General features: G+C 37.2%; 1 protein-coding gene and 1 long non-coding RNA gene across 2 annotated transcripts in view; one reads left to right on the top strand and one right to left on the bottom strand.

The window, feature by feature from the left end:
* Nucleotides 1–26,187, bottom strand: part of LOC137204498 (uncharacterized) — a 71,040-nt gene that overhangs the window by 40,361 nt on the left and 4,492 nt on the right. The window lies entirely within an intron of this gene.
* Nucleotides 21,014–25,172, top strand: SMIM28 (small integral membrane protein 28). Its single transcript, XM_067702928.1, is given in 3 exon segments — nucleotides 21,014–21,124; nucleotides 24,710–25,031; nucleotides 25,034–25,172. Coding segments are annotated over 3 exon segments (456 nt in total). The 3' UTR covers nucleotides 25,057–25,172.

The following is a 26,187-nucleotide window of genomic DNA, read 5'->3' as shown; positions in this document are numbered from 1 at the left end:
TTAATGCTGGAGAGGGTGTAGAGAAAAGGGAACCCTCCTACACTGTTGGTGGGAATGTAAATTGATACAGCCACTATGGAGAACAGATGGAGGTTCCTTAAAAAAACTAAAAATATAGTTACCATATGATCCTGCAATCCCACTCTGGAGAAAACTCTAATGCAAAAAGATACATGAACCCCAATGTTCACTGCCTCACTATTTACAATAGCCCAGACATGGAAGCATCCTAAATATTCATTGACAGAGGAATGGATAAAGATGTGGTACATACATACAATGGAATATTACTCAGCCATAAAAAAGAATGAAATAATGCTATTTGCAGCAACATGGATGGAACTGGAGATTATCATACTAAGTGAAGTAAGTCAGAGAAAGAACAATATATTATATCGCTTATATATGGAATCTGAAAAAAAAATGATACAAATGAACTTATTTACAAGATAGAAACAGACTTCAAAAACAAACTTATGGTTACCAAAGGGGAAAGGTGGCGGAGATGGATAAATTAGGAGTTCAGGATTAACATATACACATTACTATATATAAAACAGATAATCAACAAGGACCTACTGTATAGCACAGGAAACTATTCAATATTCTGTAATAACCTATATGGGAAAAGAATCTAAAAAAGAATGTATATATATATATATATATATATATATATGTATAACTGAATCACTTTGCTGTACACCTGAAACCAACTAACTATACTCCAATATAAAATAAAAATTTTTCTAAAAAGGACCTACTGTATAGCAAATAAATAAATAAATAAATCTTTTATAACAACAACAAAAAAGGCAGAGATCTATAAAACACAAATGGTCATTTCCTATAGGCAGATCTCATCCTGTCTTGGCCCAAATTCCAGTGTAGTTTACCTTTCTAGTCTTATCTTTCAAATCTGTTATACGGAGCTGTGAGCAATAAAAATATGGTATAATTTACAGAAATTAATTTTGGGGATTTACAACTACAGAGAAAACATATTTTTCTCCCATAATAATTTCTATCCCAAAGATATGGCCCTCACTAGACATATTTTTATAGAAAAATATATTAAACTCCATGCCAAAAAAATATCAGGGCTGGTGGCATTCATCATCACAGTTCACCTACCATAGGACAACACAGAATGAAGTCACAGATTGTCCCTATGGATAGACTTTGAAGTAGGCAAAGAACACTAAATTAAAAGCTAGGGCTTGGGAGATTTTGTTTTTGACTTTGTCATTGACAAGCTTTATGTCTTAGGCATGTTGCTTACTACTTCTGAGTCTCAGGTTTTGTATCTGTATAATTAAACAGATAGAAGAGGTTTTAAGAGAATGAGGGAAAATTATGTATAGAAGCCTCCTAGAAACATTTCTTAGTTCAAGCTAATCACCATCATTTTATTCTTCACGTCAGTGATTGGTTTAAGGGTGTTCCCACAACGGACCTAAGAGATGTGAGGGGCTTCAGTGAAGCTAATAAACTTAACATTAATCAAAAATGCTGGAAATACCAAAATAGTCTAGGTGTCACCAACATGGCCCTGGTTCACCAACTGGCATACAGCCTTTGGTAATAACAGTGACAACATAGATAAGATAGATAGATAGATAGATAGATAGATAGATAGATAGATAGATAGATAGATAATGAAAAGTATATAATGTTAGTTATCTCGTTTTTAAAGTCTTCCATATATGTGAAAAACCAACAAACTGTTAGCAATTTTTCTCTATGTGATAAGAATATATATGTTATTTATTTTGGATAATCTGTATTTATATAAATTTATACTTAAACATTAAAAAAAATCCTCCACTTGTAATCTGTCTTCACTAACCAAGTTCACCTTAATTATTTTTTTGTGTCCTTAACCATCCACTACAGATGACACCTCTGATGTATGGGGTTGTATAGTAATGGGGACTTAAGCTATTTTCCAGAAACTTGGAGTCAGCTCTTGTCCAGTTTGGGCCAGCTAAGACTGGTTGGAACCACTAGCCCTAAAACTGGGCCTGTGTAGGCATCCACTGAATGACCTTTTGATGTCAGAGGGCCAAATACTCCACCCTCAGATCATGCTAAACATCTCCATTTTTGAACATGCATCCCATTAAGAAGCATATAACACAGATACACTTGGGCAGAACAGTGATTACCTCATCCTTCCCTACCTATAATCACCTTTCCCCACACCAAAGTCTACCCTGCTTCTTTACTGCATAAACATATCAAGTCCCTCACCTTCAGGGCGGCAAATCTGAGATTTCTCCAGTCGCCTCACTTGGCTGCCTTATGAATAAACCCTTTCTCTGCTGCAAATCTCAGTGTCTCGGTTTTTGACTTGCTGTACATCTGGGAAACAAACCTGGTTTGTAACATAACCAGCATACATACCTGCAGATCCTCTTAATATGAGGGTCACACCAGACACCCAAGTTTCTGCTCCATACTAGCCAGATACCATTCAGTGTCACAACCCACAGACTCTAAAGCAGATGTGGCTCAGTCCCACATGGGTCCATCAGCACCACTGGGAGGAGGGAAGGTCTATGAGGTCTCCAGTCTCTCTTTAGAACACATACTTCTCTAAAGAGTTGAGACCAACAACAAGAAGAGTATTATGACCCAAGAGCTCTCAGGGTTAAATTTCTGTTAAATTTTCTAATTCTCCTTTAACAATAGAAATAGCATTTCCTAACATCACAGTAGCTGACGTTGAGCACTTACTAAGTATGAAGGATTTTATATTCATTTTTTCATATAATCCTCATGACAGCTCTAAGCTAGGCATTATCCCTATTTTACAGAAGGAGAACCTGAGGTTTAAAGACATTACCTAATTCGCCATTCATGTTTAAACAGTGGATGTAGGATTCAAACCAGTCTTCCCCAGAGCCTGTGCCTTTTACTACTGGCCTATAAGCCTATTCATAAACCTACAGAGTAGAATAACCTGAAAACGTATAAAGTTTATCAAGCAACTGTATCCAAGTAGTATTTATGCATAAATTTTTAAAATTTATGTTAATCTAGAATAGGTAAAATTCAGTACGATATAGTAATTGAATATTTAATTCTCATAATGGCACTGGACGGTCTTAAGACTTTCCAAATCAGCAACAAATTAAAGCTTTCTATTAAATAGTCTATTGTATGCATAGATCCAAAATCTAAAAAAAAAAAAAAAAACTTGAGTTATCCCTATATACTGTATGTTTGTGTCCCACCAAAACTCTTGTGTTGAAACCTATTTCCATAGTGGGAAGCTGCTGCATAGCACAGGGAGATCAGCTTGATGCTTTATGACCACCTAGAGGAGTGGGATAGGGAGGGTGGGAGGGAGGCTCAAGAAGGAGGGGATATGGGCATATATGTACACATATAGGTGATTCACTTTGTTGTACAGCAGAAACTAACACAACATTGTAAAGCAATTATACTCCAGTAAAGATGTTAAGAAAAAACAAACTTATTCCCAATGTTATAGTGTTTGGAGGTGGGGTTTGGGGGAGGTAATTAGATTATGGGGTGGGGCTCTCATGAATGGGATTAGAAACCTTATAAAAGAGATGCCGGAGTACTCCCTTACCCTTTCTACTATGTGAAGACACAACAAGAAGATGGAGGTCTACGAACAGGAGTGAATCGGCCAGTGCCTTGATCTTGGACTTCTTAGTCTCCAGACAGTGAGAAAAAGTTTCTGTTGTTTATGAGCCATCCAGCCTATGGTATTTTGTTATAGCTGCCCGAACAGAGAGTTATCTTCTAGAGTTGTACTTATATTGCTTTTGATCCAGTTATGATGGTAATCTACAATTGCTCTCTTATCAGTAAACTCCCCTTCTTTGCCAATTCTTTTCTAGACAACTCCCTCACCTTAAACAAAACAGTTTTTCCTTGATAATTCCACATTTCTTTTATTTTTAATATATTTATTTATTTTTGGCTGCGTTGAGTCTTCATTGCTGCACACGGGCTTTCTCTAGTTGCGGCAAGCGGGGGCTACTCTTCGTTGCGGTGCACAGGCTTCTCATTGCGGTGGCTTCCCTCATTGCAGAGCACGGGCTCTAGGCACGCGGGCTTCAGTAGTTGTGGCATGCAGCCTCACTAGTTGTGGTGCACAGGCTTAGTTGCTCTGCGGCATGCGGGATCTTCCTGGACCAGGGATTGAACCCGTGCTCACTGTATTGGCAGGCAGATTCTTAACCATTGCGACACCAGGGAAGTCTGAATTCCACATTTCTAAAAGTCAGGCTGGAAGAAGTATAGGACGACTCTAGGCTCCCCACCATCTGCTTCCACACCATTTTTCTGACTCATATCAACCCCCTCCTTTGAAAACTGTTGATCCACTTTGTTCTGTATGTTGTTGTCATCTTTCTCTTCTGTCATTTAATGTTTATTCCATTTTCTGTCCCAGGATTGAGACATATATGTCTTTGTGTGAACATATGTTCTTATTGCTTGGATAGATGCCCAGTAGTAGCTTTGCTGGATCTTAGGGCAAATGTAGGTTTTCCTTTTTTAAAAGCCGGTGAAACTTTTTTCCAAAGTGGTGATACTATTCAGCATGCCCAGCAGCTAGTATGAGAATTCTAGCTTCTCCATATTCCTGTCAACATCTGTATTGTCAGGGAGATTAACATCTTGTTAATCTCATCCATTCTAGGGAGATATTTGGTGACAGCTCATTGTATCAACAGTTTTAATTTGCATTCCCCTATTGACTATGATGTTGAGGATCTGTTCATGTGTTTATTTTCCACTTCTATATCTCTGTTTTACTCATTTAAAAATTATTGGTTTTCTTACTGTGTCGTAAATGTTCTTTTTATATTATGGATACAGTCCTTTATCTGATATAGTTTTTGTAAATCACAGACTGTGTCTTGTCTTTTCATTTTCTTAACAGTAAATTTTGAAAAGCAAAAGTTTTAATTTTGATGAAATCACATTTATCACTTTTAATTTTTGGTAGGTCATGATTTTTGCATCTAAGAAATCTTTGCTTAAGTTCATTAAAAAAATTGTCCTGTGTTTTCTTCTAGCAGTTTTTTTATTGTTTTGTTTTGTTTTGCTATCACTCTTAGTTTAAGTCAGTGATCCATTTTCTGTTACCTGTGTTTAATTTACTCCTTTTTTTTAAGCTTAAGGTGGCATTCAGTTCAAAATATTTAATTTGCCTTGTGATTTTTTCTTTAATCTTGCTTTATTGAAAAGTGTGTTAATTTCTAAATATTTGGATATTTTTCAGATGTTTCCATTGACTTCCAATTTAAATCCCAGAGAACATGATTTCAACACTTTTCAGTTTATTAAGGACTTTTATGGCCCAAACTATGGTTTGTCTTATTGACCATATAATATGGTCATGTGGTCTATGTATACCTAAGGAATGCATATTCTACTGTTCTTGGGTGGAATGTTCTATAAATATTAACTAAGTCAATTATACTGAAAGGGAACGTTAAAATCTCCAACTATAATTGTGCATGTGTCTATTTTTTTTTAAATTTCTTCTGTTTTGCTTCATGTATCAAAGCTCTGTTGTTAACTTTTGAACTATTTTATCATCTTAACAAATTGACCCTGTTAATATTCCTTATGTTGATATCAATTTATCTGATATTAATATTAATGATATTAATCATTTGGTTAATGATTGCATGGTATATTTTTTTCTATTCTTTTCCATCCAATATATTTGGATCCTTATATTTAAAGTTGATTTTTTGATCTAGAAACAATAAATGCTGGAGATGGTGTGGAGAAAAGGGAACACTCTTGCACTGCTGGTGGGAATGTGAATTGGTACAGCCACTATGGAGAACAGTATGGAGGTTCCTTAAAAAACTACAAATAGAACTACCATATGACCCAGCAATGCCAGTACTGGGCATATACCCTGAGAAAACCAAAATTCAAAAAGAGTCATGTACCAAAATGTTCATTGCAGCTCTATTTACAATAGCCAAGACATGGAAACAACCTAAGTGTCCATCATCGGATGAATGGATAAAGAAGATGTGGCACATATATACAATGGAATAAAAAGAAACAAAATTGAGCTATTTGTAATGAGGTGGATAGACCTAGAGTCTGTCATACAGAGTGAAGTAAGTCAGAAAGAGAAAGACAAATACCGTATGCTAACACATATATATGGAATTTAAGAAAAAATGTCATGAAGAACCTAGGGGTAAGACAGGAATAAAGACACAGACCTACTGGAGAACGGACTTGAGGATATGGGGAGTGGGAAGGGTAAGCTGTGACAAAGCAAGAGAGAGGCATGGACATATATACTATCAAACGTAAGGTAGATAGCTACTGGGAAGCAGCCGCATAGCACAGGGAGATCAGCTCTGTGCTTTGTGACCACCTGGAGGGGTGGGATAGGGAGGGTGGGAGGGAGGGAGATGCAAGAGGGAAGAGATATGGGAATATATGTATATGTATAACTGATTCACTTTGTTATGAAGCAGAAACTAACATGCCATTGTAAAGCAATTATACTCCAATAAAGATGTAAAAATAAATAAATAGATAAATAAATAAATAAGTAAATAAATAAAGTTGATTTTTTGGAGAGAGCTTACCATGGGACCAATCAATGGGCAAAAACAAGCCTGTGGCAGAGTTGCTTACAAAGGAGCCTGAGAAACAACAACCAGACTAGTGGAGAACAGTGTTAACCAAGTCGACTAAACGAGCACTTCAGAAAGAGAGCTTTCAGCAAGAATATCAAGTGGAATGAAGACTGGAAATAGGGCTTCCCTGGTGGCGCAGTGGTTGGGAGTCCGCCTGCCGGTGCAGGGGACACGGGTTCGTGCCCCAGTCCGGGAAGATTCCACATGCCGTGGAGCAGCTAGGCCCGTGAGCTATGGCCACTGGGCCCGCGCGTCCGGAGCCTGTGCTCCGCACCGGGAGGGGCCACGGCGGTGAGAGGCCCGCGTGCCGCAAGGGGGAAAAAAAAAAAAACTGGAAATAGTCTACAGTCTATTTGACGACTGCGATAACTTTCATTAGACCAATCACAGGGCAAAGGTGAGGGCAGAAGCCACACTGTAGAGAGAAGAGCAATTGGAGAAAGTAAGACATGAACAATGACCATTTTAAATTGTGGAGGTAAGGAAGGCAAGAAGGAACAAGGGCCAAGGAAAACAGTTTTTGTTTTGTTTATTTCAAGATGGGAGATAATTTAATGCTTATGGACTGAGCAGAAATCATTTGAAAGAGAGAGGCTAGACAGTCACTATCTGCTAGGGATGGGGGTGGGGTGGATGTGGTATCTTGTGGTATGAGAGAAGGGGACAGGATAGAGAGGGAGAGGAAGAGAGAGACAGAGGAAGAGAGAGCAACAAAGTGAGCACGAGAGTGAGCGAGTTGGAGAAAGCAAACAGGATCCCAGGAGGGAGGAGGCTGGGTTGGATGATGGGTTGGAGATGGACCTGGGCAGACAGAAGCTGCTTTGGATGAAAAGGACAGCTCTTCCACTGCAACCCCCCCACCATGGTGGATGAGAAAAGATGAGGAAGGTTAACGAAAGTGAGAATGGACAGAGTCTTGCTTAATAGTTATTTCAGAGAGAAAAAAAATGAGCCCAGGAGAAAAGAGGGGAGGTTGGCATAGGGTTTAAAGAGAGTGGTGAATGTTTGGAAGGAGTAAGAAAAGAGTTAATTGCGTATTTATCCCAGAAGACCGGTCCTCACGTCCCTATTAGGTTTAGTTGTCCTCTTCAAGGTTTCCAATTGCTCTTTGGGTATACAGATGCCCAAATGCTTCACATTGACCTCTAAATGTTCATTTGCTTGTCTGTCTTACACACAGTTACAAGTTTCTTTGGGCAGGGACTGCTTTATATGTACACATCATAATGCCTAGAATTTAACAGATACCCAATAGAAATGCTTGCTCAATAAATGACAAAAATATTACCAAGTAGTAAAAGATCTATACCATTTGCTTAGTGGTTAATTCCGAATCTGAGGCCCTTAACTTAGACTCCACCACCTAAGAATCCTTCAAACTCCAGTATTCTATAATTCAGTCAGTGATGGACAAAGAGTTTCAAATTTCAATTCAGTACTAACTGCTTATTATAACAATGGTAACAAATATCTATTTGCAGGGAGAACTACCAGTAGGGGTATTAAAAATATGTGTAAAGTGTAAGCAAAATATATAATGGTAAGAAATTGAAATATAAGATTCAGCAAACTTTTTAGTTACAAATACTATTTTTAAGGCATGAGACTTAAAATGGGAATACAGATTAAAGTTGGCATTTCAAATCTGATGTCCCAAAATTAAATCACCGGTATCCCAATTGTATATCAAAGAACAGGACTGTTAAATAATGCACATTTCAATTCAAAGGCTTTCATCTGGATAAATTGGGCCATGAACTTGCTTGTTAATGCCTTGCCCCTCTGTATTTCAACAGCAATACCATAGAGTATATAAATATCTTTCTAAATCACCTAGCCTAATTATTGGGAAACTACACAGCGTATTCTCCAACCAAGCACAATACCTATCATAACATCACCCCCCTCCCCCCAAAAACTCCTCTCTCCAAAAAGAATCTAAGATTTTACTTATATATTTTAACAAATATCTGTCCCAAGATAGTCATTCTTAGAAACATGTCTAATGGTGAGACATGTCACATACATTCTACTTATGGAATTTTTCAGGGTTAGAAAGCACACTAGTTTTATGACGTAAAGGATTTTCCCCTGGTTCTAATGCCGATTCTTTGTGAAACACTGGATAAGTCACATAGCTTCAGTTTCCTCACCTATAAAATGACGGTGTTGAACTAGAACTGCATTGCTCAAGGAATGTTCATTGGAAAACTAGATCTGAAAATACGTCCCCCCCCAAAAAAAACCCTCCATGATCAAATAATATTAAAAAATGCTCTATCCTCAACAACAAAAAAACAAACAACCCAATCAAAAACTGGGCAGAAGACCTAAATAGTCATTTCTCCAAAGAAGACATACAGATGGCCAACAGGCACATGAAAAGATGTTCAACATTGCTAATGATTAGAGAAATGCAAATCAAAACTACAATGAGGTACCACCTCATGCCAGTCAGAATAGCCATCATTAAAAAGTCTACAAATAACAAATGATGGAGAGGGTGTGGAGAAAACAGAACCCTCCTACACTGTTGGTGGGAATGTAAGTTGGTGCGGCCACTATGGAGAACAGTACGGAGGGTCCTCAGAAAACTAAAAATAGAATTACCATACGATCCAGCAATCCCACTCCAGGCATATATCCAGACAAAACTATATTTCAAAAAGATACATGCACCCCTATGTTCATAGCAGCACTATTCAAAATAGCCAAGACATGGAAACAACCTAAATGTCCATCAACAGATGAATGGATAAAATATACAATGGAATACTACTCAGCCATAAAAAAAGAAAAAATGCCATTTGCGGCAATATGGATGGACCTGGATATTTTCATACTAAGTAAGTCAGAAAGAGAAAGAGAAATACCATATGATATCACTTATATGTGGAATATAAAATATGGCACAAATGAACCTACCTACAAAACAGAAACAGACTCAGACTCACAGATATAGAGAAAAGACTTGTGGTTGCCAAGGGGAAGGGTGGGTGGGAGAGGAATGGACTGGGAATTTGGGGTTAGTAGATGCAGACAGTTACATATAAAATGAATAAACAACAAGGCCCTAATGTATAGCACAGGAAACTATATTCAATTTCCTGTGATAAACCATAATGGAAAAAATATTTAAAAACGAATGTATATATGTGTAAAACTGAGTCACTCTGATGTACAGCAGAAATTAACATTTTAAATCAACTATACTTCAATAAAATTTTTTTTAAGAATTTTATTGAAAGTTTTTATCTCTACTCATTCTAATAAAAGCTGGGAGAGGGCTGTTGACCTTTTAGAGCGATACCATAAATAATTGGTCAATTTTAGTATTATTTAGGATATAGGAATTGGGGAATGAGGGAGAAAAGTTTGGTAACAGAATTGAAACACTTCAAGTGTATACATTTTGAGTATCAGTGGGACATTTACGTGGAAATATTGAGTAGGGAGATGGAGGTATGAGAAAATAAGTTAACACATATAAAAGAATCAGTATAGCTCTTAGAGGGTAGAAATTCCTTAATAATTATGAAGTGCTATAATAACTATATGATTTGGGATTCACATATACACAGTACTATATATGAAATAGATAATCAACAAGGATCTACTGTATAGCACAGGGAACTCTACTCAGTATTCTGTAATAATCTATATGGGAAAAGAATCTGAAAAAGAATGCATATATGTATATGTATAAGTGAACTACTTTGCTGTACATCCGAAACTAACACAATATTGTAAATCAATTGTACTCTAATATAAAATAAAAATTAAATTATAATAATAAAAAAAAAAAGAAATTCTCTATCCTATAGCAATGCACAGAAGGATACTCAAGAATCTGACAGGCAGGGTGAGGTGAAGCTGAAACCAGAGAAAAGAGCAGCAAGGTAGACTTGCCTCTATCACCATGGAATTAAAAGACTGAACCTGGGGCTTCCAACAAGGTGGACAAAAGCTGAATCTGCAACTCCCATTTTTAATCCTGAATCCTTAAGTGTGGCTAAAGTGTTATCCCAGGGTGGTGTTGGCCCCATCAGTACTAAATGCAAATCGTCTCTAGGGAAAGCATCTTCAATTTAGTATCTCAGGATTCCCATAGATCAGGTTCAACAAAATATGACCTCACAATTTTAAAAGTTACCAAACACACAGGGAAAAATCCATTCTCAGTCTCCTGGGAGAGATTAAGCAAAAATAAACAGACTTTAACCTTAAAGGACATAGACATTTAAATGATGAGATAAAGAAATGAAGTTTTAAGAAATAGTTAAAGAAATAAATAATAGGTTACAAAAAAATAAAGGATTCTAGGAATAGACTATGAAAATTTGCCAACCAATTTTGAGGGGAAAAAACCCTAAAGCACCTAGAAATGAAAATTATTGTTAAAATGTAAAACTCAAGAATGAATGTGTTTCGCAGCTGATTAGACTTGGTGGAGGAATTACTAATCAGTTGATAAATGCAAAACACAGCACAGATTTGAAGACATGCAACATGAAAAGAGAAGAGACACTGAGGACAGCATAAAAAGGTCAAATACATTTAGTAACAAACGCAAAGGGAATGAAAGAAAGGCAATAGGATAGTAATTCGAAATTTTCCAACAGCTAATGAAAGACAAGGACCCACAGATGTATAAAACACAACTTATAAGATTTAAATAAAATGTTATCTTCACCTTTAATTTCACAATGATATTAAAGACCAAAAACAAAAAGAAACTCTTTAAATGCAGCCAGGTAGAAGAGCTAGATCAGTTAGTTACAAGGGTATAGACATTACAGTTATAACTAACTCTTCAACAACAGATATTGAAGACAGCAGCATATCATCTTCAAAATGCTGATAAAAATATCTGTCAATCTGGAAATATTTGCTCAGAAAAGCTATCTCAACAATGAGAGTAAAATAAACGTATTTTGTGTTTTTAAGAGTGCTTTTATTCCTTCGTGAAAGTAAGATGAATAATGATTGCTAAAGGAAAATTTGATGCAAGAAGGATAGTAAGCCAATAAATTTGTAAATATGTAGGTAAGTCTAAACAAGAATTACCTAAAACGAGAGTGTCTTATTTTCGGACTCAAAAAAACCAACCAAACAAAAAAACACCCAGAATTGAAATGAGCTATGGAGCCATGAAAAGACACGGAGGAAACTTAACTGCATGTTGCTCAGTGAAAGAAGGCAATCTGAAAAGGCCACACACTGTATGATTCCAACTGTATGACATTCTGGAAGAGGCAAAACTATGAACAGTAAAAAGATCAAGGATTTGTGGGGAGGAGGGAAGGAATAAATAGGTGAATGGCAGGGGATTTTTAAGGCAGTGAAACTATTATTTCGTATGGTACTATAATGATGAATACATGTTATTATACATTTGTCAAGACCCGTAGTACAACAGAATGAACCCTAATATTAAACGATGAACTAATAATAATGCATTAATATTGGTTCATTGATTATACCAAATCTACCTCACTAACGTTAGGTGTTAAAAATATGGTTAATTGGGGGTGGGGTAAAAAGGAATATGGGAACACTATACATTTTGCTCAGTATTTTCTGTAAGCCTAAAACTATCCACCCCCCCAAAATTAATAAATTAAATTTAAAAAAACCAGAACTATAATATCAGATCATTCAAGTTGGGGGTGGGGCTAGGGCTAAGGTGATCCAAGTTCTTTGTATTATTTGAAAAAAATGATTAAGATCTGAATAAAATATTCAGAACCTTAAAGTCAACACTTAGAGAACAGTCATGTTTTCAACCATACATGGAACACTTAAGAAAAACCAACCACATATTTTTATTGTGCTATAAAATTTTAAAGAACTGGTTTCATACAAATATATTCTCTGAAAACAATCAAGCTTATTTATAAATCAAAAACAAGTGTAAATGAACAATCCTGACAGGTAGGAATTAAATGCATATCTAAATAAGTCTTAGGTCAAACAAAAATATTTGAAATCTATAAATACTCAGAACTAAATAATGAAAGTTATACACATAAAAACTTGGTGGGTGCAGCTAAAGCAATAGAGGGTTATTTATAGCCCTAAAATGCTCATATTAGGAAAAAAGGCTAAAAATTTCCAGAGTTAAGCATTCATCAAGAAATTTAGAATCATCAGAGCAGCAAAATAAATTAAAAGAAGGTAGAAAAAACATTTTAGAGTGGAAATTAATAAAATAGAAAACAAGGATAGAATCAAGAAGCCCAATATTGTCTTTAGAAAAGATTAATAAAATTGACAAATCTGTATAATCTTGTTAAAGATGAAAAATATTACAAGGCACAAATAAAACTGGGGATGAAAAAAATGAACTTAACCATAGACACAGGTGTGATTTTTAAATAATATCAATGATGACAATAAACTTGAAAACATAAAATCGGTCAATTTAGAGAAAAATAAAAATTTCTGAATATGTGAGACATTACCAAGATTCTAAGAGTCAGAGAGATACAAAGAGGTATAATCAGAGAAGTATTGCTCCCTCCTATCCCTATTGCCACGTTCTCATTCCTCCATCCATAGAGATGCTCCTTATTCTTTTCTACAGCTGCAGAGTGTGCTTTTGTAGGGACACATCACAGTTTATTCAAACATTCTCCTGTATATGGGCATTTATGTTGTTTCAGATCCTATAATTTCTCATAAAATTCCAAAAAGAGAATGAGTTTTCAATTGTTATTCAAAAGCTGATTACCCAGATTTTGAATCCTTTATATCCTTTGTTATCCTTTAAACTTTTATTTTTCCTCTTGGTTAAAATCTCAAAAGAGAGAGCATGATCAGGAAATGAAATGTAATTGGGCCATGTATAAGCTCTCCTGGGAAACTGTTGCCTTATTAGAACTCTAAGTGGAATAGTACGCTGGCCACGCAAAGGTAACAGGTTAAGTGTCATTTACATCCATTTCTGATATTAAAGAGATTCTAGTGAAAATGACTGCTTTGATTATTTCCCTATGTTTATATTTTGATTGAGAATGAGTCTCTCAATGCATTATTTGTGCTTCTATTTTGATTATAAAGAACAGATAAATTAAAATTAATTGTGATAAACTAGAGTAAAAGAAAAAAAGCAGAGGTAAATGCCTTGGAGCAGGCAATTGTGGCCTACGTAAACAGAAGCTTCTCATTTCTGGTTAGCTTGACACCTGATTAATTTATTGCCAAAAGAAAATACATCCTCAAATTGTCTAAATCTTTCTATATAATATTATTTAGAATAAACAGGACAACATTTTAGACAACAATCCAAAAGGTCCCTCCACCTAATTTTTATAGAACGGAAGTTCCATAATTCTGCCTGTAATCACAAATCCAACAAAGATTTTGTTCTGTTAGCATAAGTGTGTGTGTTTGCAGGGGCATGGACGGGGTGTTTAGCTTTTATTCTTATTTGGACAAACTCATAATTATTGACTGATGTCTATAGGGGAAAGAATATCAGGAACTTATACGTTGTGACTTGAATAATATAACTATTTCAAAAATGTTGAACTGTTTGTTGAAGGAAGAAATTTTGTGTCAATTATCAGGCTGCACATAGTCAAGATGTATTTGGAATTCATTTCTCTTTGATTTTGAATCGTGAAGTCAAATCCGTCAAGCATTTTCATATGATAATATTTCTAAACTGATGAGAAGAGTTTAATGTAAAAAAGGACTTCAAAATACGTACTTAAATCAGAGTTATGAATGTTCTAATCCTTCTTTTCTATGTCTAAGATTAGCTCCTGCTTATTCATAAACTGTACTCGACCTAACATACGCCAGTTATGGTATTTGTTCTATTCCAAACTACTTGCTAAATTCCCTGTTCAGATTAAAATTCTCCTGAGAACATTTTTGGATATTTTAAGTGACAACTGCTTAAACTTATTAGCAACATCTTTGGGGGGATTCTGACAAGCTCAAGTAAATGGCAGGACAGTGCGTAGGCCCACTGATTAAGTTCCAGCAACAGTTGAGTTTGAATAAGCAGAGACCACAGAGGGAGGCACTGGCCCAGAGGCTAGACATAGTTTCAGCAGCTGACAGGACAACCCCCAGGGTCCCCTCACCTACTGCAGGTGCATGCAATCCACTAAGAGCCTCTCTCTGGTGAGGTCTTCTTCCTGACAGCATTCCAAAGAGTAATATAGATCACACATAAAATGAGACACCAGCACTTCATTCTTTCCAAAGCATTCACGTGCCTATGAGATGTCAGGCCTCGAATGAGCTTTAGGAGAATATAACTTAAAAGATAATTCTTTGTCTTCTACCAGTGAAGTAAAGAAAGACAGTCACACAATTTCAACACAAAATATAGCATGTGAACTAATGAAAGCATGTACATGGCACAGAAGCAGTCCAGAGGAGGTGGTAGTTGACTGTGCCTGGTGACAGAGGCAAATCAGGGAGGTGTCAAAACAGGGAGGCGTCAAAAAGTAACTGATGCTAAAGAAAGAATAGGAGTTCTAATTTTTTCTATGAGGCTCGTACTTATGGTCATACCACATTTGCCATCTCTAGGATTGTACACCAAATATAAGGCCGCTACACCTGTTAAAAGAGGAATGGCCTTCTTTGTCATATAAACTTCCTTTGCTTCACAGACAGTGAGGCATTAGATATATCCAGACCTGGCTCCTGGAATTGTATCATCTTGGAAAACCTTGGAAATTTTTTCCCCAAGTTTGCTTAATTCAAATTAACTTCCTAATCTGCAAAATTAGGAAAAATTCTTATAACAAGAGTTATTATAAGAAAAATATATAATATGATAATACATGACAATTTAAGTATCAAATAAATAATGAGGTTTTTCCACCCTGTCTAACCCACTTCCTGTCGTATATATGAATTAAAAAAACTATACATAAATTACATGAGAAATTTTAATCTAAATGTATCTACCTACTAGTTCCTGTTTTAAATTCATCAATTTGATTTCCATACATTTGTGATCATTTTCTATTTTAAATATGCTTAGATTTTCCGTGATTCCAAGTATAGAAAACCAAAGGCCAAATGTTTGAAAATACTCAAGTTCATAACCAGAGAACACAGTAAGCTTATACATTTCTTATCCTGCTCCCTGATTTTTCTGAAGAATTGAGATTTTTAAAAATACTCTTCCATTGTAGATAGAAATTTTAAAATAGTTGACTGCAGAAGGAGGGAAATTTCTGGGGTGATGGAAATGTTTTATATCTTGTTTTAAGTAGTGATTATAGGAGTGAATAAAACTGTCAAAATTAATCAAACTGAACACAGAAGATCTTTGTGTTCTGTTTTATATTATTCCCTCATAAAAAGTTTTTTTTTAAATCTTCTGTTCAAACCTCCCTTTCCGTAAGTGCTCATATTCTTCCAAAGTAAACTTCATATCAATTTCTTTTTTTATTGTCATACTTGTTGGTTTAAAAAAATCATTCTGGGGTAGCTTCTTTTTTCAGTCCATATTGTTAGTGGATTTAGTCAAACTGTTTATGTCTTTCCTTCCAGATTATCAGGGCCAAAGTTGAACAAAAACCAAGGCCAGATCTGCTGACCCTTAGGTGAACCCCTGGGCCTCCACCAGCTCTGATGCAGGCAGTGATTCGTCACAGTACTGCCTGCCATCTGCTGATTCGTTTTTCAGTCATCCTAATCCAATATGTTTATTTAATTCTTATAATAGCATCTTGAGAAAGTGCAGTGACCAGTTGGCTAAAATTCAAATGTATTTACTAGCTTAGAAATTAAATGTAAAAAAAAAAAAAAAACCCTACCATTTTACAGGCATCTTTCGCTTAATTCCATCTTCCCTGACCTTGAGTTTTCAAGGACTTTTTCTCCATTACTGACCCAGAAGATGAAATGTGTAACACAACAAAGTCAAACTCCCTTAAGTTCCACAAATCAGGAGAAAACCAAGAAGTCTTGGTAGTTCCTGAAAATAAAAATGGAAAATTTATAATGTTGAGTTCAAGGGAATTAAGAAAGAATCGATCAAATGGTTGAAGACAAGTCAATTTCAAAAGAGAGAGAGGGAGAAGGAAAAGAATTAAGTAGAGCATGGAAATACTCTTCTCTCCTCAGTTCTAAAATACTTAGAGAAGTTTTAGAAATAGCTAATCAAACTTTCAGACTAATTGTGTCAGCGTTTATAATTAAAATCAAGCTATAAAAGTCCTAAACAGAAAAATCTTAGCTAAAAGCCTACTGAAATAACAGGAAGTGTTCTGCCTTTTAGGGTGGAGAAAAAAAGAAAAGAAAAAGATCATCTACTATGGAGTTGTAAAAAAAAACACTTTGATTGCTAAAATCCACACAGGTATAACTTTCTAGAGTTAAATACTACAGCATTTCTGTAAGCAGTTACAGCAAATTCAGCTATTGGCTCTCTAGGCTAAGCATATCCCCATAAATTGAAGTCATACCAGAGAACATTATTTTATACAACTCTTCAGTGAGCCCCTTTCTGAGTCAACTAACAATTTCCTAACTTATTTTTGAAATACAAAGCTGACTTAAATAAGTGTTATAATATTGGAATAAGTGGGAATTCAGAGAACATTGTAATTCATTCCTAATTCAGGTGGAGGGCAGGCAATTGCACGATATTACAACAGGGTGGCTTTCACGTGGGCCTCCAAAGATGGACAGATCTTGAAACTATTTTGTCTTGCTTGTATAACACATTCATGAATAATTACGAAGTGTGTATCAGCAAAAAGAAAAACCCTAGTCCCATAAGAAACAACTCAATCCCACTAATAAGAAAAATTACCATTGTTAACACTGACTTTTTTCTATAAGCAGAGACATGGAAATTTATAATAAACATGCAGTTTTCTGACAAGTTTCTCTTAATGCATGGTAAGCATGTTTACATCTTTCTGGTATTTAGTTTCGGGTGATAAGATGTGTTTACCTTAATTTATTAACCAATTATCATTTTGTAGAATTTAAAAAATTTCTAGTTGTTTGTTACTATAGACATCTAAGATTTGTTAAAACATTTTTCAACAGTATATATATCTTTGAGTAGTCATCAAATTCTTTCTTTAGGAAAAATTCCTAGAAGTGGAATTGCTGACATATACTGATATGTTCTTTTCTCTATAATCTATTAACTTGCTCTGTTTTACTGTGTAACCCTCTTGATCTTACTTCTCTGTCCAACTACTGGATCATTTCTTTGATCCCCTTTCAAGCAACATAATTCAAGAGTTGTTGATATTCACCACATCCAATTCTTCTTCTTTTTCTCTCTCATAACCATTCCAATCAGGCTTTTCCCCAACCACTCCCCCAAAACTGCTCTTATCCAAACAACCCATGACACTCCTTCCCTCCATTTTGTTAAATCCCAGAGTAAATCTCATTCATCATCTTACTTGATCACACAGTGGCTTCTGAGATAGATAATCATTCCCTCCTTATAGAAACTTTTTCTTCCCTTAGATCCAGGACATCACACGCTCTTTGTTTCTCTTCTCCCTCACTGGCCACTCACTCTGTCCCCCCATCCTACTGACCCTCATTCTCTTGGTGATCTCATTACATCTCATAGTTTTAAATACAATCTCCCTGCCAATGGATTCCAGCTATTATCTGTGGTCTAGTTCTCACTCCTAAACTCCAAAGTCAAATACACAAACTCACACACATTGCAAACTTACCATGCCCAAAACTCAACTCCTGATCTTTACTCATCTTGCCTAAAAAACAAAACAACCTGCCCCATCCAATCTTTCCCCTTCAATGGTCACCCTTCTTATTACTCAAGTCTAAAACAGAACCCTCCTTCCTCCTTGATATTTTTTCAATCTTATACCACCTTTAGTTCATGAAATCTTATTGACTCTAAGTCTAAAATATATCTAGAACCTCACCACCTCCACTTCTGCTAGTCTGGTCCATTATTTCTCCCCTGATTTAAAGAGCCCCAGCTGGTCTCTCTATTTTTGCCCTTAATCCCTGTAACTATTTCCAACGCAGAGGACCGAGTGATTCTTTTAAAATGGAAGTCAGATCTTGTCACTCCTCTGCTTCACCGTTTGACTCAGAATAAAAGCCAAATTCCTACAATGCTCTATAAATCCTGCACTCTGTGCTGCCCGACCACCTCCCACCCATGTATCCTCCCCGACCTTGTCTTCTATCTTCTACTTTTTTCCTGGCTCACTGCTCCAGCCCCCCTGACCTACTAGCCATTCTGAGAACTTATCAGGCACATGACTGCCTCAGGGCCTTTGCACTGGCTATTCCCTTTGCCTGCAGTGCTCTTCCTTCTGATACCTTCATGGGTCAGTCCCTTGAATCCTTCAGCTTTTTACACAAATATCACTTTCCCTGTGAGATCCTAATTGACTTCCCACTTTAAAATATGCCTCCCCCTTTCAGCGTTCACTCTGCTCCTTCTCTGCTTTTTCTCCACATCATCTATCACCTTCTGATGTATTACATATGTTATTTATGTAATATGTTTCTTTTTCTTGGTCCCCCCCAAAAATGTATCCATAAAAGCAGTAATTTTTTTCTGATTCATTCAATGCTGGAGGAGGGTCAACGTTACAGATTCACATTTAATGCTTTTGATCCATATTTCCAACTTGCTTATTTGCTTCTCAAGAAAAGAAAGTAAATAAGTAGATAAGATGGAGAAGGAGGGGCTTCCCTGGTGGCGCAGTGGTTAAGAATCCGCCTGCCAATGCAGGAGACATGGGTTCGAGCCCTGGTCCAGGAAGATCCCACATACTGCAGAGCAGCTAAGTCCGTGTGCCACAACTACTGAGGCTGTACTCTAGAGCCCGCGAGCCACAACTACTGAGCCCACGTGCCACAGCTACTGAAGCTCACGCGCCTAGAGCCTTTGCTCTGCAACAAGAGAAGCCACGACAATGAGAAGCCCGTGCACCGCAACAGAGTAGCCCCCGCTCACCACAACTAGAGAAAGCCTGTGTGCAGCAACGAAGACCCAATGCAGCCAAAGATAAATAAATAAATTTATTAAAAAAAAAAGATGGAGAAGGAGTTGAGGGCATAGTATTGGCAAAACCACTGACATGCAAAAAAGCAAAATAGTGCACTGGTCTCCAGGTGCTCCTGATGTTTCAAAGTGGGGATAGAGGATTGACTTAAAATAGGAACACATCCATGGAACAAAGCAACATGTTAACCGAAAGCACAAAATCAACTCATTCCACATGAAGAACGGAAAGGATGAAATGACAAAGGTGTTCCACACTAGGATACTGATTGAGGCACTGGGACACTTAGTGAAAATTTTTTTTATCACAAATAAGTTTGACAAAGTGCCAAAGTGTATTGGGGAGGGCAGCTCTCTTTGAAAAGGTAATGAAAACTATGGATCCTCCCACGAAAATTAGATGTACCTAAAAGTTTAGGGAGTTCACCACCCTCCCCAAAAACCTATCCATAGACCACCATGGGCCAAAGATTGAGAATCCTAATTAAGAGAAAAGAATCCCACTTAACAATCATAACAATCACTTGAATGAAAAGGATGCCTGGATAAAAACATGGGTAGTTGCAATTCTGAGCTGTAACATTTTGAGTAAATATTTGAAGCTAAAGTTTACTAAAAGAAAGGATCCAACTCTCATGTCTTAAATGTCCAGTAGAATTAAACATCCCGAAGTTACCTCAGTGAATGTGTAAACTGAAAGTTTCTTATTGCTTGATATAAATAATTTTATAAAGTTCACAAGGTAATCAGAACTAAGACTATGAAAACAGCAAACATTCCATGCAAACAGTCGGAGCTATTGTCTCTCTGGCTTGTGTACAATTTTATCATTTAGTGTCTTTCATCTAAATAATTCACAAAAATGATATTAATGAGTCTTGCTTCACTACCAAATACTCCTTCTCTCTGTACCACAGAATCCAGAAATAATTACAGGAAGTTCAGCTTGGGTAGTTCTTGCTCAGCTATATGTCTGGAGAGGGATATGGTAAGGGAAGGAAGAGGGTCGTATTTACATCTAAATACAAACAGCTCTTTATTCACTGAGACCATTCGCGACACTATAATAACACGAATGCGAAGAACTCCTCTGTCTGAAATCTATTCCATATCCGACATCTGATGCCAATCCTTACAGTGATAAAGGCCACAAAAGCAAACCCAGAGGCACTGAATTTAAATATAGTCCTGAGAGGTCTCTCTGGTTGGTTTCTTTTCCCTGTTGACACTCAGAACAAATTTCCCAACAGCCATCAGCCGAATTCATCCAAGCTGGATGCAGGCCAAGAAGCAGCAGTATTGTTGAAATCTGGGCAGCGAGGGGGAAGGGTGCCTGGCACATCAGTCGGGTGAAAACATGCAGGAACTGATGGGCAGCAGCTGGAAGAAGTTTGGCCACGCTGGCAGGGGGACATACGAGTGGTTAACCAGTGAACCGAGCCTACCTCTTCCGGAAACCCACCTGCAGGTTTGTACCTATGACTTATGTTTTTTCTTCCCCAAAGTATCTTTGTTAGCTTTAAAACCAACAATGCCTACATTTTTAGGAAAACTTAGTGGCAACATTTTGTATTACAGGCGTGACAAAAATATGAATTCACTGAATGGCTTGGTCTAAGGAACTACCTTGAAAGTTGGTATCTTTTGACAATGATAAACTCAAGTAAAACGTGTCACAAATATATTCTAAGAACGCTTGATATAGCAAATATATCAAAGAACACCGAAGCTAGAAGTCAACAAATTTTTATGCCTTGGTATGACAACTTTGTTCTTTGCTCAGTCTACATTAAAAAAAAAAGAGAGAGAGAGAGAGAGAGAGACTCCCTTTGGCTCTCCAGCTGTTTCTAAGAGTTAGCAGAAGCGAAGGATCTTACTTCAGGAAGGGCAGCAGAGGGTTAAGGACGCTTTGCCTCTCACTAAGAAATGCAGCAGCTGTTTTGCTTTACCTGGGAAATCCCCAAAGAAGTCTCAATCCGAGGTGTCATTAAGGAAAAATATTGGTAGAAACCTAAAAACTCAATTAATTTTACGATCAGCAGGGAAATGTGTGATACTACTGTCCCACCAGAAAGGGGGAAACAAACGTATTTTCTTGTTTTCTGGAAAATCGAGTGGTGAGATTGGTATTTAAATTCTCTAAAACCACTTTTAACAGAAATAAATTATACACATATATATGATATATCCTGCAGCAGTTGCACTTTCTATTGGTTATTTCTTTAAAGTATTCCCTGAACAGCAAAGTCCTTGAGAAATATTAAAAGTTAAAAAACCACGTTGAGGGTAGTGAAACAATTAGAATATTTGACTAAAAAAAGACATCCTGGAAGGGTAAGCTGGGACAAAGTGAGAGAGTGGCATATACATATATACACTACCAAATGTAAGACCGATAGCTAGTGGGAAGCAGCCGCATAGCACAGGGAGATCAGCTCGGTGCTTTGTGACCACCTACAGCGGTGGGATAGGGAGGGTGGGAGGGAAGGAGAGGCAAGATGGAAGAGATATGGGGATATGTGTATAGCTGATTCACTTTGTTATAAAGCAGAAACGAACACACCATTGTAAAGCAATTATACTCCAATAAAGATGTTAAAAAAGAAAAAGACATCCTCTCTGCATTAACAAAATCCACAATTTGAACCAATATACCATGAATCATTAAATAAGCGAATTAAGGATACCATCATAAATTTGTTCATAGCTCTGTGATCTCTTAACTAGGAAGAAAGAAGAGTTCTTTATCTTACGAAATTGTCCTAATCTGCGGTATTAAATAAGCCTTTCAGTGCCACTCAGTATTTGGACAAAATAACCAATGGACGTACCAATTACAGAAGGGGACTGTAGCATCTCTGTTTTCACAAATTTTTGCAACTAATAGCATTAATAGCATAATGGTAAGCAAGAGGGTCTATTACAGAAAAACTTTTAAATAGAATATTAAGTATCTTCATATTCTATGCATACTGAAGTTAGAGGGTTTAAATAGAGTATTTAAAATATGATGCCCACAACTGTTTGGAAACTATTATCATCCACGTTACTGAAGGAGAATGAAGGAAAAATCAGTTTTGCAAAATGCTTCGTTTATCAAGGTTGAAGAGTGATTAAGTATTAAGAGATAATAGCTTTAACATTTTAAATGATTCATCTAGTGGAAGAAAATAAACATATTTAAATTGCTTTTTCAGTCCAACTTGATTTTTTAATAACTGTAGTAAATTTATTTGAGTTCTTATCGCTTTTATAATCAAAGTCCTTGTTACAGCACAGCAGATTTTTAGTTAACAGTTCTGATAAACTAGATTATGTGTGAGAAAACAGAAAGAATTCATAGTTCATTGATTCATTAAATTCTCATGCCAACCCTCCAAAAAAGATGTTCTTATTCTCATTTCATAGAGAAGAAAAAGTAGACACAGAAGGGGCAAGTGAATGGTTCATGGTCACGCAGGTATCAGAAGGTCATATTGGAATTCAAGACCACAGCTGTCAAAGCCCAAAGATGATGTTCTGCTTCCCAAGAAAACCTTTAATTGTATGCACTTTAAGTTAAAATATCTTAATTCATATCTGAGAAAAAAAAATATTTAGCAGTGTAACTATTAAATAAACCATCTAATTTTGAGTCAGAATTAACAACATAGTTGTAAATTCTTTAGGAATTAAAAAAGATTATACGAACAACGCTAGATAAGTCAGTCTCTTAACAGGTCAAGACCAGCAAAACATCTGTTATTTCCACCAAAATCAAGGCAAAAACCTCAGCTTTCATAGTTTTATTACTATAAGTTTTATTTTAAATCAGTAGACAAAGATCTTAAGATTTTGTTTTTTAAACACAATTATAAGGCTTTACACTGTTTTCTTTTCCTCTGTAGTAGTGTATACTAACATTCACATGTGTTGTGAATGAACAGAGAAGCTTGTTAATACTTCATTATTTCTCAGTAGCTTTGTGTAAAGCAATGTCTATGCAATTTGGAACAGGACTTAGTTTTTCATATGGCTTTTCTACCTTGCCATTGGAGTATCATTTCATGCTTATTATTTACTCCATCAAGAACCATCATTATTGTGATCTGACACAATAAAATCAATACCTTTTAGGTTGCTTAAGAATGAATTTATCTGCAATTCTTGGGCTTCCCTGGTGGCACAGTGGTTAAGAATCCACCTGCCAATGCAGGGGACACGGGTTTGAGCCCTGGCCCGGGAAGATCCCACGTGCCGCAGAGCAACTCAGCCCGTGTGCCACAGTTACTGAGGCTGTGCTCTAGAGCCCGCGAGCCACAACTACTGAGCCTGTGTGCCACAACTACTGAAGCCTGCACACCTAGAGCCCGTGCTCCACAACAAGAGAAGCCACTGCAATGAGAAGCTCATGCACCGCAACGAAGAGTAGCCCCCCACTCACCACAACCAGAGAAGAGCCACGCACAGCAACAAAGACCCAACACAGCCAAAAATAAATAAATAAATTTATCTGCAATTCTTTTTCTTGAGAGAATTCCAAATTTCCATATTTATCTTACAAATATTGCAAAAACACATTGAGGAAATTTCAAAATCTCAATCATCATAAGCATCAGCTATCCAATCGGATTTCAAATGTTGATTACATGAGTATTGAGCACATAACAATGTCAGATTTTACTCCAGAATTAAAGAAGTCAGTTCCATATAATCCTTCTGTGGCAATAAAACATTATCGGTCTAATTCTAAACAAAATAAGTACATAAATAGTAAGCGTTCTCATTCAAAGAATGAGTGATGGACCTGCCAACTGAAACTTATCCTAATATTTTTACTTCAGTGGAAATAGTGTAGGGTACCCTTGTGTACTTTTGACATTCTGAATTTATACTTTATCACGGAAGTACACCTTACTTCATGCAGGCTCAAGCTCATTGGCATAAATGATTAGAGTGATTTTTAGAGTCAGTAAATGATAAGGAGAATACAAGACGAAGACAGAGATCAGCCTTAGAAATGCAGTGCTCTTCTTTCCCCATCTTCTAACTCAATTCCATTCCCTAACTCCAGGGCACCCAGAAGATAAGTTCCACCAAGGAAGATGTGGAGCCCTTCCTGTGCATCCTTCTTCCAGCCACTGTCCTGCTCTTCCTGGCCTTTTTGCTGCTTTTCCTGCATCGCCACTGCCAGGCCTCTCGGCCCCAGGGGCAGGTTTCCAGCCTCGACCTTCCAGAGCACCCGCCTGCAGGAGAGGTGACCGACTTCCTGCCAGGCTTACTCTGGAGCAGCGAGCAGACCTTCCCTTACTCCCCACTGCCCGGGGAGGCAGCCCTTCTCTCGTGTTCACCACCCTCCTATGAAGAGGCCACCAGGAACGCCCCTGGAGGAGAGGCCCTGGATGCGGGCCTTCAGTATAAAGCGGGTTCACCTGGACTGGATGTGCCACTATAACCCGCTCTTGTAACCATTAAAACAGCTCTCCACCCTTCAATGAGCCCGCCTGAGCAGGGGGACAAGGGCCTCTGGACCTAAGACGCTGCAATTCACTGGCCAACACCTGGATGAATGGGGATGGGGGGAGCTTGACAAACGTCAATCTTGTTAATGCATTTTCAAGTTCCTTAGGGAAAAGTCTCCCCAGGTCGTTCTAAAGATGACCGGGCTCTTTTATAACATATTAACGGCCCTGAGAAAAACAAGAAAGTTCCATGTGAAGAAAAAGAATTACTAGTGAACATAGGAAGGAAAAGGAGGAAGAAAAAGAATTACTAGTGAACATAGGAAGGAAAAGGAGGAAGAAAAAGAATTACTAGTGAACACAGGAAATAGCCCTGAAAAGAAAAACAGAAAAATGTTGATAAGCCAAAGATAACTGCTTTTGCCACCAAAATAAAACTTTTCTTCCCACACAAGTTTTTCAGGGCCTCATCATTTCACTTCTGTGTGAAGATGCATGGAGAGTTCTAGAAGGTGAGAGAAACACCTCTAGAGCTGTAGTAGTAAATAATGGTGAAATGTTTCAATATTAATAATAAAGAACAGACAGTTGCAAACATTTTAGTTTAAAAAAAAAAAAGCTCTCCGAAATTCTCTCCTCTGTAGTGCTGCTCTTGCTTACTTTCTGATTTGCTTCCTAGAATGAGAGGATTTGGCTTAGTTACATGTGAATGTCTCACACTAGAATACTGTGGGTTGTCTGTGCTGAACAAAGGGTAGCTGCTCTGACACATTATCTTGGGGGACACAGTGACAGTGTGTGTCCTCACCAAGCAGCAGGAACAAGAATAGAAATCAGTTTAACATTGGAAGGGAAAAGTCGAAATCTTGGAGCCCATGGTAAAGAGAAACACAGGTAAGCTAACAGGAATCTTATACATCGCATAGTTCAAACTCTTGCCTTGCCGACGTCAAAACTGGAGTTCAGAGCTTCCCTGGTGGTGCAGTGGTTGAGAGTCCGCCTGCCGATGCAGGGGACGCGGGGTCGTGCCCCTGTCCGAGAAGATCGCACGTGCCGCGGAGCGGCTGGGCCCGTGAGCCATGGCCGCTGA

Source organism: Pseudorca crassidens, chromosome 13, assembly GCF_039906515.1.
Source record: "Pseudorca crassidens isolate mPseCra1 chromosome 13, mPseCra1.hap1, whole genome shotgun sequence".
In the NCBI taxonomy this organism is placed as follows: Eukaryota; Metazoa; Chordata; class Mammalia; order Artiodactyla; family Delphinidae; genus Pseudorca; species Pseudorca crassidens.
This window is presented reverse-complemented; position numbering and strand designations above follow the sequence as displayed.